The sequence below is a fragment of the Elephantulus edwardii genome, unplaced genomic scaffold (assembly GCF_000299155.1).
Source record: "Elephantulus edwardii isolate Elephantulus edwardi_28Jun2011 unplaced genomic scaffold, EleEdw1.0 scaffold00003, whole genome shotgun sequence".
Taxonomy (NCBI): domain Eukaryota; kingdom Metazoa; phylum Chordata; class Mammalia; order Macroscelidea; family Macroscelididae; genus Elephantulus; species Elephantulus edwardii.
Genome location: NW_006399753.1, coordinates 17,827,418 through 17,846,253, shown reverse-complemented (window position 1 = coordinate 17,846,253; position 18,836 = coordinate 17,827,418). Strand labels below are relative to the sequence as shown.

General features: G+C 39.1%; 1 protein-coding gene across 1 annotated transcript in view; it reads right to left on the bottom strand.

Annotated features, from left to right (window-relative positions):
- The window catches only part of ATAD2 (ATPase family, AAA domain containing 2), a 67,208-nt gene that overhangs the window by 12,696 nt on the left and 35,676 nt on the right, over nucleotides 1–18,836 (bottom strand). The window contains exons 9-19 of the mRNA XM_006879467.1: nucleotides 17,757–17,864; nucleotides 14,837–14,945; nucleotides 14,455–14,570; nucleotides 9,741–9,915; nucleotides 8,670–8,758; nucleotides 7,832–7,991; nucleotides 5,931–6,021; nucleotides 4,569–4,883; nucleotides 4,160–4,292; nucleotides 3,537–3,723; nucleotides 2,488–2,673 (exon numbers count right to left, since the gene is read on the bottom strand). Coding sequence (XP_006879529.1) covers nucleotides 2,488–2,673; nucleotides 3,537–3,723; nucleotides 4,160–4,292; nucleotides 4,569–4,883; nucleotides 5,931–6,021; nucleotides 7,832–7,991; nucleotides 8,670–8,758; nucleotides 9,741–9,915; nucleotides 14,455–14,570; nucleotides 14,837–14,945; nucleotides 17,757–17,864 — 1,669 coding nt within the window. The remainder of the gene's footprint in view (nucleotides 1–2,487; nucleotides 2,674–3,536; nucleotides 3,724–4,159; nucleotides 4,293–4,568; nucleotides 4,884–5,930; nucleotides 6,022–7,831; nucleotides 7,992–8,669; nucleotides 8,759–9,740; nucleotides 9,916–14,454; nucleotides 14,571–14,836; nucleotides 14,946–17,756; nucleotides 17,865–18,836) is intronic.

Sequence of the window (18,836 nt, the reverse complement as noted above, 5' to 3'; positions counted from 1 at the left end):
TGTGTGTGTGTGTGTATACTGTCAAATCGGATCTGAATGGTAGAGGAGATTGCTCCTCCTTCTCCAGCATAGCATCTGGTGGATTTGAACTGCATGTCAATGGGATTGTAGTGCAGCTTCTTGCCATTGGGCCACCAGAGCTCCCTAGTATTTGTCCTTTTGTGACTGAGATATTTCACTCGGCATAATGTCTTCCAGGGTCACCTATTTTGAATGACATTGCATGTGTTCCTTGTTTTTCAGTGCTGCTTAATACTCCAGTGTGTGAATATACCACAGCTTTTCTGTCCATTCATTTGTTGATGGGCACTTGGGTTGTTTCCAATTCTTTACTACTGTGAACAAAGCAGCAATAAACATGGGTGTGCATATATCTATTTGGGTGGCAGTTATGGTTTCTTTGGGGTATATTCCCAGTAGTGGAATTGCTGGTTCAAATGGTATTTGTATTTCCAACTTTTTGAGAAAGTGTCATACTGTCTTCCATAGTGGTTGCAAAATTTTACACTCCCACCAACAGTGAATAAGGGTTTCAGTTTTTCCACAACCTCGCCAGCATATGTTGTTTACTGATTTATAGAAATTTTTATCAGTCTATCATTTTTCCAGCTGATTACTTCCTTCTTCCAGAAACTGCTGTCCCTCAGACCCTCATATGATGGGCTTTGCTTGAATGCCATGTTCTTACTGAGGCCATCCCTAGCCTACTTAGGGAGCTCTCGGGGGCCTAGTGTAAGAAGCTGTGCTGTAACCTCAAAGGCAGCTATGTTATGGGAGAAGGATGGGCAATCTCCTCTCATGTGATTAATTGTCTCTGAAAATCTGCTACCACCACCACATTTAATAGTACAGTCCGACACAGTTTTGGCCTCCCTAGATAAATTCTTTTCCATAATCCTAGTGGCAAAGTTCACAGAATTCTGCTGCTAACTCAAAGCCTGTGTCTCTGGTGGTTCAAACAGACTACTGGCTCCACTGGAAAAAGACAGGCATCTCCTGAGATTTATGGCTTCAGAAACCCAATGGAGGGGCACTTTTTGAGTCAGAAGTGAGCATAAACTTTGTCTATTTTTGTTCACTAACACATGCTCAGTAGTGAGACTCATGGCTGGTATAGAGGAAATCATGTAAATAAATCCAAACCTAATGCCACAGAGTGGATTTTAATTCACTAAAACAAAACAGAATTGCCCCAGAGGGTTTGTAGGCCATAATCTTGAAAAGAGTAGATCGGAACAGTCTCTCTCGAAGTAGCCAGTGGATTTGAACTATTGTCCTTTTGGTCAGCAGCCAAATGCTTAAGCACTGCACCTCTAGGGATCCCTGGAGAGGAAGGACTCAATGAATATTTCTTTAATATTTTCATTTATCTTGCTATTAACTAATGGCCCTAAAAATTGTAAATCTATTTTATCAAAGGTGTGGGGCATATTCATAAAAAATATGCACAGAAGCCTACAATACCTATATTATGTAGTTTCTGGAGCTACAGAGGTGAGAAAAAGGTTCCTAATTTCACACCCTAGCAAAGGAGACAGTATTAAAAAAACAAAACAAAACAAAACAAAAAAATCACTATTGAGAGGCAGACAGCAGTAAAAATCAAGCAGGGTCAGGAAAAGGACGACAGGACACTCTGTGACTACAACGCTGCCCCTGCTCAGGGAAAACCACCCTTAGCGTGATGTCCGAGAGTATCTGTGTGGAGTGTACCTGGCAGAAGGCAGGCAAAGTTTTGTTCTCAATGGTAGCGGTCTGTATGGGCACAAACCTGAAGGAAGAGTAATTCGGTATGATCAAAAATTTAAACGTGCATACTCTTTACCTCACCTACAGCTATTTCACTTCCAGGAAATGATGTAGAGAAAACCACACAGCTATACACGTACAAGTGAACGCACAAGAATGCTAACTGCAGCAATTAAAGGGGCAAAACTGGAAAACAGCCAAAATATCGATCCATAACGATTTGATAAATTATAGTGTACACACAGGAAAGTTCACGTAGCTCTTAAAAAGAGTGAGATTTATATACTGACAAATATACCATACCAGGTAGGTGAATAACCATACAGGTAGGTGAATGAAGCAAGTATCATACAATTTCCTCTTTGTAAGAGAAAAACTGAAAATGTAGCTGAACTAGACGCATGGGCTGCACTCAACAAGCACTCATCTCACCTGGTTAACTCCAGTTCTTGCTGATGAATGAAGCAGAAAGCCTTATCTACCCCCTATTTCTATGGTACTTGAATTTTTTACACGGAGTTTTTGGTATTAATAATACTTTTGGGGAGCTCTGGTGGCCTAGTGGCAAGAAACTGCACTGCAATCCCAGAGGAACACGGTTCGAATCCACCAGACGCTCTGCCGGAGAAGGAGGCGCAATATCCTCCTGTACCAGTCAGATCTGATTTGACGGTACACGTACACAAAATTAAAAAAAAAAAACAAAAAAAAACAAACTTTTAAAAAATCATAAATTACCTCTTCTGGCAAAGCAGAATGGGGCTTGTCTGAAGTTGCAAGCAGTAAAACTGGAGCAAATGAAGGAATATTCTGTAATAATGTGGTAAACGTGGCTTTGACTGTGGTGCCAACAATTTCCCACCACAAGTGAATATGTGGGACATACACTATACTTGGTGCTGTTCTCTTGGCTTCACGAATCACCTAATATGGGGGAAAAAAAGCACATTACTGAGGCTCGATCAATAACCTCTAGAACAACGCTTCAATTCCTCAAATTACCATATAAAACCCTTAAGTTTCTAAAATGCTTTCTATAAAAACTCACTATGCTGTTTTAATATTTTTTTTCTCTTTAAAAGATTGTAAAGTTTTAGGAAAACGTATGCTTGCTTCAAGTAATTAGTAAACAAGAAAGGAAATGCAGCACTGAGGCCAAGAAAAGCAGGGATGGCTAATGTACACACTGTACAGTTTTCCAAAGCTCGTGGCAAATGAAAGCCTGCCCAAAGGCTGGTGGCACCCAGTCCATTAAGCGTGGGCTCATAATCAAACAGTCAGCAGTTCATACCCACCAGCTACTCTGTGGGAGAAGGATGATGAAGCCTGTCGTCATGAATTACTAAACTGCTCAGGAAATCTAGCTGGCTTTTGTTGTGACAAATTTTAAAAATATAAATATGAAATATACTTCTATATATTAAATAGAAAAAAAAAACCCAAAAAGCAGCAGCAGCTACAGAGTATTTATCAACTAGCAATTATGGTTATACCTGATTCATTTTTCCCTCACAGAGTCTGAGGTTAAGCTCTAAGATCATTTCTATTTTGCAAATGAAGAAAACAAGGTAGAAAAATTTAACCGCTTTATCAAGGTCACATACTAAGTGGTAGAACTAGGACTCGAATATCCACTCTTCAATGACTAAATTATGCACAGCTTGCTTCATAGATCCAAAGAAAAAAAATGAGAGGAGAAATAAAGAATGAAAACATTAGTGATTTTTGTCTATGTGTACCTCTTTTACCTTTCAAACAGCTCATTCATCTGGGTGACAATGAATTACCTGGGCACATGTTTCCTCAGGAGATGTAGCACTGACTCCAAAGAGAACAGGGATGTCTAATGTATACACGGTAAATTTTTCCAAAGCACGGATGACAGCTGGTGCCAAGTGAGAGCCCTGCCCAAAGCCTGGTTCTCCTACTATCAACATTCTTGGTCGAAAAGACATCGGTTGGTGACAAGCATTTCTGAAAGAATAACCAAAGTTTTAATTCCCCACCATCCCATCATTAACCAAGAACTCTCCTAAGTTCTGGTGGCCTAGTGGTGGGAGTTACGCTGCCAATCCAAAGGCAGGTGTATTCAAATCCACTAGTTTCCACAGGAAAAAGACAGGAAATCTTCCCCATGCAATTTATAGCCTGCTGGGGGGTACAGCTATGAGTCAGCTCCAACTTGATGGCCCATCAACATCTTCATCTCTTTGATTTTTAGGAATATGCTATGTAGTAGTTTCTACTACAGTGAAAAGAGCATACAAAAAAATTTGGAGATTTTTAACAAAACGAAAAAAGAGCCACGTAGTTGACATCAAAAAATTTACCTTTTCAATCACTGACTCATTTTAAGGAATTTATATATATATACACACATACATACAGAACAATATCAAGTAAAATTTACCTATTCAAACGAAGAAAACTTAAATGTTCTTTTGTCTTATTAAAGGATTTCTGAGAAAGTCCACTTTCATATACTGATGGAACATCATCATCACTATATGCAAGGTCACTTTCTAGCAGTGGACAAGAAATATCTGAAACACAAAAAATTCATCCATTAGCAATTTTTCTAGGGTTCAAAGCCAATGTTTACATTTCAGTTAATCAATATACTTCACAGAATTAAAAAAAAAATACACCAAAAACCACACCCAAAAATATGTGCATAGATATGAATAATTTACTTGTTCTTATATTTTTATATTATATAGAAATATATAGCAACTTGAAATAGGTTAAGCAATTAAATGGATTTTCTAAAAAAATTCAGGTGAAATGTATTTCCTTAGAGCCTAAAGGCACTGAATTACCCGAGTCCAGGGACTTATTTGTCCCAATCTCTGCATGTGGGAAGACTTTCTGCAGCGCCTCCAAGATCTTGTGCACTGTGCCTTGCAGGAGTGGCTTTACAATGACAGACAGGGCCTGCCCGGGTGATGTCACGGCTCTTTGGGAGGCTGGGATCATTTTCTGCATGGCAACTTCAAAGTCCTTGGCGGAGATATTAATCGAGGAGAGATTCAACTGTAGTTTCTCACTAGTGGTATAGATCTGTGGGTAGCGTCGACGGAGAGCACATAAAGCCGCTTCAGCACATATGGATTTAATATCTGCACCACAGTATCCTATTCAAAGCAAGCAAAACACAAAACAAACAAAAACTATTAGCATGACCGTGGCTAAAGATTAAAGAGCTAATATAGTAGCAAAATAATTAAGAATAATACAACAAAAACCTTTCATTTACTCAGTGAACTGACATGGTAGTAATAAACCACTACTGAGTCAATTCTAGCTCAAAGCAACCCTATAGGACAGAATAGAACAGAACTGGTCCAAAGGGCTTCCAGGGCCATAGGACAGCCAGCCACATTTTTCTCCCTTGGACATCAAACTTTTTGGTTAGCAGCCAAGTGATTTAATAACAGTACCACCAGGGCTACTTATGGTAATAATAATCACCAACAGATCAACCAGTTTTTGTGAATTAAAGGTACAAACACCAAATACAGAGTAGGGGCCAAGAAAAATTGGAGAGACTAGGTTCAAATTTCAGGGAGCTCTGGTGGCCTTGTGGTAAGGAGCTGTGCTGTAATCCTGGAGGCATGCAATTCAAATCAACCAGCTGCCCCACAGGACAAAGATGTGCAATCTCCCTCGACCCTCATGCCTCTCTCTCCCCTCCTGAAATGACTTGCCTCTGAAAACCCACTAGATGATCAGCTATGGGTCGAATTCTGACTTGATGGTACACAGTAACAAAAGGTTCAAATTCCAGTTTGTCATTCATAATTTATGTGATCTTGGGAAGAAATCACATATGCTTTCCCAACCCATTTTTTGATCTGCAACATGGGCACCTACTTCACAGTTCTGATGAGAGAACTGAATGAGGTATGCAGGGTACTTGGCAGGATAACTAGAAAGAAATATTTAATACTCAGCAAAGAGTATTATTATTGTGCACTTCGATTCTCTCAACATTCTCTGACAGCCAATTTGCTAAATAATCTCTACTTAACATATAGAACTTTATGAAAATAAAAATGGGTCACAAGAGCTGAGAAGCAAATATGATCTTGTATTTCTTTAAATATATCTTTGCAAAACTATAAATTGTATTATTTGTGAGGACTATAATATTTCTTTTAACTGCTTAAAACAATGTTTACCAACACAGTTCTCTGCTAGCTCCTCTAGAAATCTGTCCAGTGGCTTAGGATTCCAATCTCTTGTGTGAATTTTTAGAATTTCTTTCCGAGCCTGCAAATAAAAATAATTGGATGTTTTAAGTCTATAAAAAGAAACTGCTATTTAAAATGAGAAAAATTTTAATTTAAAATACTTTATCTGAAATTTTAGCCTGCTATTCTTCAAAGAAATGAATACCTAATATTAGGCAGAAATATTTAAAGAAGAAACATAGTGAAAATGAGAAAAAAGATAAGAATTTGGACAACTCAGTTTTATTGTTAAACTGATTTGCACTAATTGTGCCTAAGTCCACTCATCAAAACATGAACGACAACAATGAACCTTTGAACTATCATTATTTTAATGCCTTTATGAGCTGTTTTTCAGAAGGACAGTGCTTTTGTGGTTTCCTTGTTTGGTTCAAAAAAAATCAAGGAGCTTTATTAAATTATTAAAGTAGAATTATTAGGTGATGTCCATGAACAAGAATCATCAACTCACTCTTGCTGTCTCGCTCCCAAAAAGGTTTTGGGATGCACAAGATGAGGTGGCTGGCATTTGTTCTCTTTATTGTTGCCCAAGCTGAGGAAGGGGCCAGACATTTGGCCTCTACATCACAGCTGAAGAGACATACCTTACAGGGTGAGACTTGACCTTACAGTACATTACTTTGGCATTGTCTCTGGACTGCTCAATGGCCAATGGAACTGGATTATACCTGCTAGCAATGTCTCCCACATTGTGGTCCTACATCCTCTCAAGGCTGGCTGCTTCAACTTCACCTCAGCAACCAATACAGACCTGGCCCAGGAAGGTTGGCCTGTTGTGACTGGCTTTACCAGTGCACCTGGACAGGGAGGAATTCTAACACAGTTTGACAGATCCCCCCCCCCCGCCCCCATTTTCTGGGCTGGGTAGCCTTTAGGGTCATGACTTTTCCCCTCCAATCGCATTCCTCTGCTGCTGTGGTACTTAAGCAAGAGGAAATAGGACACTCCCAAACCTGAGAAGAACTGAATGAGGTTTCCGCAGTTCACTCCTAGTAAATCCAGGTGCCTTCCAGATTCCACAGGGATAGAATTTCTTCAAATGCAGTTTCTTTTCCCTTTGCTTTTGGGCACCTTCTCCTGGATCTTGCTCTGCTCCCAACTAGAGTGAAGGAACAGGCCTAGGAGTCTGAGAGCCTTCTCTGTTCCATCCTTAAGCCATATAAACAGCAACATCCTGAGCCTACAATGGGCTCCAGTGCCCCACTGAAGGGCTGGTGGGTGTACTGCTGGCAATATGAACTTTCGGGGGTCCAGGAAGATATACTTCAGAAACTGCTTAATCCCACCTCCCTCCCCTCTCAAGAGAGTGTGGAAGATGAAAGAGAAGCTGTGGGGCTCTTAGAGCCTGATCTGTTCTCAATTAGGGCAGTGCTTCCTAAATAAATTTTCTAATAAAATGAAAAGCAAATGTAAAAAGAAAAGAAAAACTGCCCAAAGATTGGTAGTTAATTAGGCTACGTGTTCTTAAGCAAAATAAAATTTTATAATTAACACTATTCTAAAGATTGTGCTAAAATTTAAAGAACTTAAAAGAAAAATTTTACGTGGTTCGATTCCACCAGATGCTCTGCTGGAGAAGGAGGGGCAATCTCCTCCTGTACCAATCAGATCCGATTTGATGGTACATACACACAAATAATAAAATATATATATATAAAAAAAAGAATTTTAGGGGACATAATGTTAAAACAAAATTTTTAAAAAGAACAAAGTATGTACTTGAGTTAATCTGTAGCATCTATGAGATCATAATACACAATTCAATAATCTTCAATTAATGTTCAAAGCTAACATATTCTGTCAAAATTTGATACAATTTAAATTTTTACCTCTTTATCAGGTAGACTAAAAAGGAATTCTCGGTCAAAGCGGCCAGGCCTCCGTAGAGCAGGATCTATGGAATCCAGTCTGTTGGTAGCACCGATGACAACAATTTCTCCTCTGCTATCCAACCCATCCATAAGGGCGAGCAGTGTGGAAACAATAGAACTAAATTTAAAAAGAGAGAGATTAATTCTACAATCAATAAATAAATCAGTAACATTTAATCTTTTGATTTTATTAAAAATCTTCCCCATGACATCTCATTATTTTCAGTAAGTAAAACTCCTGTAACCAAGAATTTTAAACTGTTTAGAATATCTCACAAACCAGAACTGATTCACTTGTTTCCTTTTTGTGCTACAGTAAAATCTATAGGGGCAAGAAACTTACAAATGGAAAACAAAAATCAATGACAGAAAATATGGTTAGACTGTACCTTGTCAAAAGTGGGAAACTTGGAAGACTCACAAGAACTAGGGAGTCCTGGGTCTCCCAGGTTTCACAGTAACAATGAGATTCTATAACCAAAGACCACTGTGATTCAACAGGACAGAGTGCAACTGTCCCCCAAGTTCCAAGGCCGTAGGTCATTAAAGAAGCAGACTGCCACGTCTCTCTTTCACAGCATAGCTGGTAGATTTGAACTGCTGATCTTTCGGTAAGCAGCTGAATGTTTAACTATTGAGCAACAAGAGCTCTTTTGAGTCAAAATTGAGGAGATGGCAATGGGTGTGGGTATTACTAACGAAAACCACTGGTTTATACAGTTTCTTCTTCTCATGTACCACCAAATACAGCTTAGAATCTAGAAGAAAGGCAGGGGTCCCAACCAGCCAGTTTTACCTGTGAATTTGATCTTGCCTGCTAGATCGTACTGGAGCCAGACCATCAATCTCATCAAAGAATATTATGGATGGGCGCATCTGGTAAGCCTAGAAAATAGGCCTATGTTACCATAAAAGGACTCAGATATTAAATTTACAAAAGCCATTTTCATGTAAACCTGCTTATCAGATTATAATTTATAAATTTAACAATGTTCAAGGATATACGCTAATTATAACATCATAAACTAAAAAATACCCTCACTGTCATCCAGTTGGAGCCAACTTAGAGCAGAACTTGCAGAGGGTTTTCTGAGATTGTAAATCATACAGGAGGAGACTGCCCACCTTTCTCCCAGGGACATTTCTGTAACTACACACAGTTTCATTATATTTGCATTTTCTGTTGGAGGTATTTTGTTAACCTAAGTTATTACACTTTAGGTTTCATATTGCTACAGCTATAGATACGGTGCTCTAGCGGCACCGTCCACAGTGTTGGAAGCTAATCTGAAGGAGGTGCCTCTCTGGCACTTTAACCAGCGGCTCCAAGTGCCATTTTCAGCCTCAGAAACACTGAGATTTAAGACAATGTACTGCTACCGCCTCTCTTAAAGACTACCAATCTCTTCCCTTGGTATAAGACTTAAGACATCAAAAAACTTAAATGCCATTGTCCTTTGGTATCTAAAGGGTGTTGATTCCAAGATCCCCTCCCTAACTTTCCAAAATCTGCAAATATTCAAGCCCTATAAAAAAAGATCACATCTGTATATTTTAAATAAACCCTACATTACTTATAATATCTAATACAGTGTAAACAGCACTGTATATTCCCTTTAAGAAATTTCTTTGAACACGTAATTGCTTCCCTTCCCTTTCCCTGAGGCTGGGAGAACTCATGAATAGGGAGCCTTCAACAGGATTTCTTTTGTGTTTTCCTATAAAGCCATTGTAGGTCAATCTTATTTCGATAAATAATCTACAAAGATGTATATTCTTTTGAATCATGATATTCAAGCTTTACCTATTTAATCCTAAAACACATTGGTTACTGAACTTTTTGTACAAATACATTTTGCTACCATACCTGGTCGAACAGCAACCGCAGCTGTCTTTCCGACTCCCCAACCCATTTACTCAAGCAGTCAGCACCTTTCCTCATGAAAAATGCTGCTCTTTTATTCCCTTGACTGCACTCATTGGCCAGTGCTCTAGCCACCAGAGTCTTTCCAGTTCCAGGAGGACCATAAAACAAGCAGCCTCTGTAAGTAAAGGATTACACAGTATTTAATGCTACAGTTTAAACATAAATCAAATGTTATCCTTTCTACAAAGATGGCACTCAAAAGAGACCGAAGCCCCTCCCCTCCCAAAACTGAAGCCAAAGCAAAGGCATTAAAGGCCAAGGAGGCATCCTAAAAAGCTTCCACAGCCACAAGAAAAAGAAAGGAAGAAGATGCGCACGTCACCCACCTTCCGGTGGCCTAAGACGCTGAAACCCCTGAGGCAGCCCAAATACCCCCAGAAGAGTGCCCCCCAGGAGAAACAAGCTTGACCACTATGCCATCAAGTTTCCCCTGACCACTGAGTCAGCCATGAAGAAGATAGAAGATAACACACTTGTGTTAATCGTGGATGTCAAGGACAACAAGCACCAAATCAAACAAGCTGTAAAGAAGCTCTGTGACATTGATGTGGCCAAGGTCAACACCTTGATTAGGACAGACAGAGAAGAAGTCCTATGTTCGACTTGCTCCTGACTATGATGATTTGGATGTTGCCAACAAAATTGCGATATCTAAACTGAGTCCAGCTGGCTAATTAAAAATACAAATTTTTCTCACCCCCTCCCAAAAAACCAAAGTTATTAGCCAGATGATAGTGAAAAGAAAATAAAACAAATGTAGTACGGCTTCAATCCATAAAACATACATTAAACCAGGAATTAATAGTGACGTTTTAAATAAGCCTTTTTATTTCAAATAGGTTATCTTTTATTCACCATCATATCATCCTTGCTCAGACACCATGCTTGAAAACACCTGATGGTTCACATTTATATTGGACATCAAGGAAAATACAGCTGATTTCATTCAGAATCCTACTGTCTGTGGTGTAGTGAGTCTACTGTTTAAAATAACTTTCTAAGCTACCGCCCTTGACTTTGCTAACAAGGTTAGGTGGGAACATACAAATAGGATGTGTGAGTCCATCCACAAGGAGATTGGTTAATTTCACCATTATACCAGGTTTAAATCAAGCAGGTTCAGCAGCAGAAATCTGTGGGATCTAATCCCAGCAAAAAAAGAAGCAGCAGAGAATACATCAAACATCCTTTCGAGTCAAAGATTCCTAATCCATTCAGATTAAAACCTACAAGAAACCAGCAACAGCCTCAGCAGAGCACCAGAGACCAACAGTGAGACAGAACTCACCTTGGGACTTGAGGGTGGCAGGGGGGAAAGACACCATAACTGGCAGGTCTAAGAGAGCTTTGCAACACTGGCCTAACTAAGGTCACAGGCTGAAGGGCCTGCAAGAACACTTTCAAAGCTGTTCTGACTGAGAAACTGTATCTTGTCGCCAACATGAACTGTAACCTGTTAATATCCCTAATAAGCCCCATAATCAGTAAGTATGCTTCTGTGAGGTCTGTGCAGCTACTGCAACAGATTTTGGACCCAGAACAGTTAGCTTGAGACAGAATTAGAGCAATAAGCAAGGGAGCACAGGGAACATGTCTGACCTCATGGGCACTGGTCAGGCTTGGCCGTCCTCATGCTACTCATGTGTTTAACACTGTCAAGATCAGTTAATTTAAAACAAAACAAAACAAAACAAAAAACAAGTCAGGAATGAATAGGAGAGAGGAAAAAGAATTCCTTAAGACATATATATGTGTGTGTGTGTACTCTATGTTATTATGTGCTATCAAGTCATAGCCAACTCAGCTGACCCTCCAACAGTTTTTTAGAGACAATAAAATAATCAGGCAGAGACTGCCCAACGTTTTCCCTATGGAACAGCAGCATAACTCTTTACCATTAGACCACCAGAGCTCCCAAATAGTTATCATTTAAGGAGTTGCTCTAAATGGTGCCAACTACAGATGTGGATAATATGGTGGTGAAGGACATTTTGGAAGAGAAAGGCTTCCAATCTCCCTTATTTCAAGCAGACAAAGCCTAAATACTAGGCCAGTTGTGACATCCTATCCTTTCCCTTCTTTCATACCTACAGAACCCCCACACCTGTTCAGACAAATGACTGAAATAAGATAGTTATCTCAATGTACAAAAGCCAAGGTAAAGAATTTTATAATGTCCCTGAACCTGCAATTCTATTTGCAAGACTGTACCTTGAAGAAAGTAAAGATTTACAAAGAAACGATGGAAATAGTAATGATGTTTGAGATAATGAAAAGTTACGATAAAACAACATGGTAATAGCAGAATCAGTTAACTATAAAGTGGTACGTCCACACAATAGGACACACAATTCTTCACTCACTAAGAAAGAAAACAGATTATGTGCTACATGTGACCTTACTAAGAACAACTCCACCGAAGACGCTGACGCTGAACTGATAAGAAGGGCACATAAAACTAAACAAAACAGGGAAATATTAAAGCTGCAAGGGAACAGGAGAGTTGTAAAAGAAAGAAAATGTTGTTGTTGTTATGTGCCGTCGAGTCGCCTGCGACTCATAGCGAACCTATGTAGTTATAGCATATTATCCCTGGTTCAGCTGTAAGCAAAATTTATATAGTCAAAAGGTAAACATCAAAGGAACAAACACGTCTGTCTTGAAGAAAGGGCAACCAGACAACTCCTTAGAAGCAAAGCTGGTGAAACTTTGTCTCACATATCTTGGACATGCTGTCAGGAGGGGTCAGTCCTTAGAAAAAGACATCGTGCCGGAAAAGTTGTGCATCAAAGAAAGAAAGGAAGACCTTGAACAAGATGGACTGACATAGTGATTGTAATAGACTTGAGCATGTCAGAGATCATGAGAATGGCACAGGACAGGGTGAGGTGCAGGTCAGTTGCTCACAGGATTATTACGAGTCTTTTTTAACAACACAAGGAAATCACTGAAAATGCCTTTTTTAAAAAAGAAAACAAAAAATGCCAGAGTATTTTCTAAACTGTGATTTGAGTGTGGGTTTAAAAGATAATTTTCATTCACTCATTCCTACATATTTTGTTCAGTAACATTAATTTCAATATCCACAATGTGACCACACTTTCCCCACCTCTCTGTAACCCTGATTTTCATTAGTGCTCCTATCACTCCGGATTTCTCCTTCTAAAGCGATATTGTGCCCAACTTCCCACTGTTGGGTCTTGCCTTTCCCTTCACCCATCTTCCTAGGTGCCTGTTACTCTCTTTACTACTCATTCCATTTCCCTTCTTTTTATCTCTAACCATCCAAACGGCTCAGGCTGTTTTTTTATAGGGTCGCTGTGAGTCGTCTACGACTCGATGGCATCAAACAACAATAACAATGACGACGACCAAGAGAGAGCTACGTTGGCCTAGTGGAAGGAAGCTGTGCTACCAAGCTGAAGGTGGGTGATTTTCCTCTGTGGCCCTCGGCCAGGTTCAAATTGTCTTCCTGTCAAACATTCTTCGAGGTGGTATAGCACTGGTCTGTGCGTTGCTGTACAGAGGAAACTCGTGGTTGCTGTGATGCTGAAGATTGACAGTGATGTGCCAATCGTGGTAATGGGCACCCATGGTGGACAGTGTTGGCTGGAGCTCCCCGACTAAATCAAGCCTGGAAGCAGAAGCGGCATCCAATTCCAAAATGGCTTGCCTCCGGAAACTCTACGTACGAACAGTGCTCAGGCTGTTCGTTCATAGGGTCGCTATGAGTCGTCTACGACTCGACAGCATCAAACAACAACATCCAAAAGGGCTTCTACCTCTGTGTAAACCTGTCCTGGCTTGAACAGTGACTTAACAGTGAACAATTTTATCACTATCAGATTTTTATGAGGGAAGAATGTGCATAGGTAGGGAAAAGGCAGGGAAAGTAAAAAGAGGCCAGTCACTGTTCACAGAAGTATACTGATTAACAACTACCAAAACAAGTGAAAAATGAAGTAAAAGGATAAGCCCAATACTTGGACATGTACTGACAATTTTCTAACAGCTAAAGAAGTTGCTATGGGCATGCCATTAGGAGGAACAATCACTAGAAAAGAATTCTGTTCTTGGGTCGGCAAAAAAGAAGACCCTCAAAGAGATGCCTGGCACTGCGGTCACAATGTGCAGAGACTGTGGGATGCAGGATCGAGCAGTGTTTTAATCACTTTAAGTCAGTGCTGACTTGACAACAAGGGTGTGGAGAACGGCCTCTGGGAAGCAGAAATCGGGAACAGGGGATGGTAGAGGAGGGAAAACTATCCTCTTTTTTTAATGAAGACTTAAGTTACTGTCTTTTTATACTGCATACTCATCAAATTGATTTAATATAAACCCAAATTCCAAGAAGAGTGTGATGAATGTTATTTTATGAAATGAACGGTTTTTTAAAAAACTTTTTTTTTTTAAATGACAACAATCTGAAACAAGGGGTGCACTGCAGGGTAGGCTGAGAGGGACAGAAAATAGGAGTAATTTTTATAAAAAACGTAGAAAAACCCATTTTTCATGTTAAGTATTATAAAAGTAAAAACTGACAAAGCACCCAAAATCTTGCAGAAGTATAAATTCACCAAAAATTTCACCAGAGAAGCATTCTCTTTTGACATAAAGGTAGAACAACATGGATTCTAGTTAAAATTAAAAGTACCTTGGAGGTTGAATTTTGAACTTTTCAAAGACTTCAGGATAAAGTAATGGAAAAACCACCATCTCTTTTAGAGCTGCAATATGATTCGACAGGCCACCAACACTATCAAACCGCACCTGGGAAATGAAGGAACACATTAACAATCTTAGATGTGACTCCAACTAAACCGAACCCAAATACAATCAACTGAGTAACAGTAACTAACTCAGGAAAAACAGTCTTGTAAAGGTTAAACTTTCTGATTAAAAAGTAAACAAAGGGGGAAAAAACCCAAAACCCTAAACACAACCTTCTGCAACTGGCTTTCTTTTAATTATAAAATCAAAGAAAACAAATTAACTCTATTATAGTTCAAGTATGTATTTCAAAACCCAGTACTCACTGAAGAATCTAGTTGCATTGGATCAACATCAGCAAGGCTTGCACCAATTTTCATTCGGTCTTTATAAATTCCTTTTAATTCATCTTTACGAAAATTGAGTGGGAGGCACCTAAGAAAAAAGATCTTTGTAAAAAACCACCTATTCACCCCTACTCCTCCCTCCCCTCAATCTCCATGGTATGCTATGAACATTTTTCTTACGAATTAAAATTGTATCATTACTTTTCCAACTACTTTCAAATCAGTAGGGTAATATATCTACAAGAATTTCCTAGACTGGAAGCAAAAATCAAGTATGTGTGAAGCTAGGAAGTCTAAGAATCATGACTGCAACAGAACACGGTAAGAGCACACCATGTTAACCATAAAGGACGATTCCTGACAGGCCCAAACTCCAAGAGAAGTTTATAAAGTGAACAAGTTTGTAATTTAAAAAAAAAATGTGTATTTCTCAAGCAACTCTTTAGAAAAGTATAATGTAACATCTGTAGGATTAATTTCTTTTAACTTACATGATTGAACCCCCAATCCAAGCCACTGCCTTTTATTTAATTCTGACTCATAGCAACAGTTATGCAAGGAGCCTGTCACAGCTATCTCCACAGAGTGGCCGGTGGGTCTCAACTTCTAACATTTTAGTAAGCAGCCAGGAGCTTAACAACTGCTTCACCAAGGCTCAAAAAACTATGTATTAAAAAAAACCACAAAACCAAAACAATAATCTAATCCACTGCTATCCAACAGAAAAAAAGACGCAAGCCACAAATTTTAGTTTACTTGGCTCCAGTCAACACTCTTGGTAACAGCAGCCAGGAAATCAGGAGACGAAGTGCATTGGGAAAGTCAGCTCTGAGGGACCACTCAAGAGTACTGAAGTGCAATGACGTCAGGCTGGAGACTAAGGTGCGCCTGATCCAGGCTATAGTCTTTGCAATTACGTGTTATGCATCGGAGAGTTGGACAGTGAATAGGGATGATAGAAAGAGAATTGATGCTTTTGAGTTGTGGTGCTGGAGAAGAGTGTTAAATATACCATGGACTGCTAGGAAAGCAAACAGGTTCATCCTGGTGAGGGTGAAGGCGGAATGCTCCTTGGAGTCAAGGATTCTGAAGCTTTGTCTGACATACTTTGGGCATGTTGCAAGGAGGGATCTATCCTTGGAGAGGGACATCATGTTTGGGAGAGTGGAGGGACGGCGCAGGAGAGGAAGACCCTCGATGAGATGGATCGATTCTGTGAGTGGAGTGGTGGGAATGAATGTGTTCAAGACAGCGAGGTTGGCACAGGATAGAACGGCGTTTAGGGCTCTTATACATAGGGTCGCTATGAGTCGCAAACGACTCAATGGCACATAATAACAACAACTAGCTATATTAAAAAAGGAAATAAAGTTTTAGTAATTTATATATCTAAAAAATTCTCTTCAACATCCAATTAATATTTTTAAATTCAGATATTTTATGTTTTTTTTTTATAGTAGGTCTTTGAAACACAGGTGTATTATTTTGCACTTAGTTTATCTCAATTCAGATCAGCACACTTCTAAGAGTTCAAAGGCCACCCGTGGATAACAGTTGCTGCTAAATAAAGGGCAGCTCTAACATGATACAAGGATCGGGTTTAGGGTACTAAAATGGTTTGTTTACATGCCCCTTGAACTAGTCTTTTCCAGCTGCTTCTTCAAGGATTATGTTGTACACTTCTGTCAAGTTGATTCCCACTCAGTGACCCTCTACTGGGTCCCTGAAGTAAATCTACAGGAAGAAGACTGCTCGTTTTACTCCCATGGAGTGCTACAACAACTCAACTTTGTTAGCAGCTGGCTAAATTAAGAATTAAATGAACAGAGATCAGTATATTTTATTGACAGAACCCACCCATTATCTGTAAAATAAGAATCCTTGCCTAATCGATTTCTGGTGGCCAGGTGGTAAGGACTGTTCTGCAAGAGAAGGACAGGCAATTTCCTCCTGTGCAGTGAACTGTCTCCAAAAACCCACTAGGGGGTAAGCTATGACTATGGTGCACAGTAACAATTTATTGTTAGGTGCAATTGAGTCAGAATCCGCACATAGTTGACCTCTAGTGGACTTTCAAGAGGCTGTAAATCACACAGGATGAGGTTTCCCATCTTCTTCATGTAGAGCAGCTGGTAGGTTCAAACCACATGTCATTGGGTTGGCAGTGCAACTCTTTACCACTAAGCCACCAGACCTCGCTGGTGCTCTGCAGAGGCAAGGATAATGGAACTTTGTCTCATATGCTTTGGACATGCTGTTAGAAAGGGCCAGTACTTGATAAAAAGCATGATTGGGAAGGTGGAAGATCAGCAAAAGAGAGAAAGATCTTGAGCAAAGGCTAGGGCAGGATTCAGAGCCATTGTTCACAGGACTATGAGTTGTAGTTGGCTCGACAGCATCTAACAGTAGTAATTATCTATCTATATTATTGCTGAGAAAACTCTCATTAATCTGTGTGGATTTAACACTAAGAAATACATAGTTAGAAAACTGTGCACTGCTTAATTTTCCTCAAGAGTTCTGTAATTTATTTTATAAAATTTTACATAATTATAATTTTATAAAATTGTGCACTCAATTTTCCTTAAGAGTTCTGCAATATTCTTATATCTAAAAGAAAAAAAAATTTAAAAACCAAACCAATTTTATTTTCTCAAATCAAATAGCATTCTGAGTTCTGTAATGGTTTCCCAAGAAAAAGTAACCAGATTTTAACCTTTTATCAGTTTTGAGATATTTCTACCAGGATGACACTGCAAATTATACACTAGACTGTTAATGTAATTTCTTAATTGCCACATTGCACACATTCCCATATGAGCAAATTTTTCACCATTTAAAAAAACAAAACAGAACAAAGACCAGTATTAGTTTAAAAAAGCAGCAAAAGGACACTTACCTGCTTATTGCTCTGTTACGGTTCCTTTTCCTTCGCCTCTCAAATTGTTGTTCATCTTCAGAAGAGGAAGATGAGGTGGAATCACTACTGTGGATTGCATGTCTTCGTCTGAAGGAAGAAAATTGAAGTAATGATGAGAGAGGATGGAAGAAGAAAGGGTCACACACAAGCACCAACATCAGAAAAACTCAATGATCAAAACCAGAACACATTTGCTGAATTACTGAATAAATTTTTTTTTGGTTCAGTCTTGGAAAGAGAACAAAGATCTGGATAACTGAAAGAAGCAGATTAAAGATATTGGAAGCTACTATACTGTCGGGCCGAATGTCAACTTTTCATCAAGACAGGATCTAGGCTAGGGAGAGTGACTTCTAGTCTTAAGACATATCAATTAAGTCCAAAGGGACTAATGAGAAAAAGAAGGTATTAGTAGAACTTGAAAATATGTCTTCAATATGGTATCATTTATAATTTTAATTTATGGAGAAAATAATTTTTTTATCACTTAAGCTAAAAATATCCTTAAAAAGAAGACATGAAATGTTGATGTAAACTACAAGGGATAAGGAGGGATTTAAAATACTGGGAAAGCAGGGAGGCATCTCTAGTGTATTATCAACTGTAAATTCCTAATTCTGTCACTTCAGCAGCTGTGGAAATGTAAATGAGTCCCCCAGATTAGCCTCCATTTCCTCTCACAAAATGGGATAAAGAGATTATCAAATTCTGAGGCTGGTTGCAGAAGTAAGTCAACTGCTAAATGTTACACTACAAAAGTTTAAATTTCTTTGGGCGGTGAAGTATGGTTAGGAAAACCTTTAATCATTCTATTGGCTCAGGGTCCAGAGCTTTTCCTGAGCCAGACAGCAATCATGGTAAGTAGGTGTTTCCAAAAATATAAAAGGTTTACAATCCATTATGTGCTTAATGTAGGTCTAGAATCCTTTATCTTAAAATCTCTAGGAGGGAAAGTGTTTCCATCACAATTCATTTAGTAGCAAAACAAACAATGAAATGGTAAGAAGCCATTTATACTGACTATCCCATTATGATTATTCACGTTTTCCAAAAGAATTT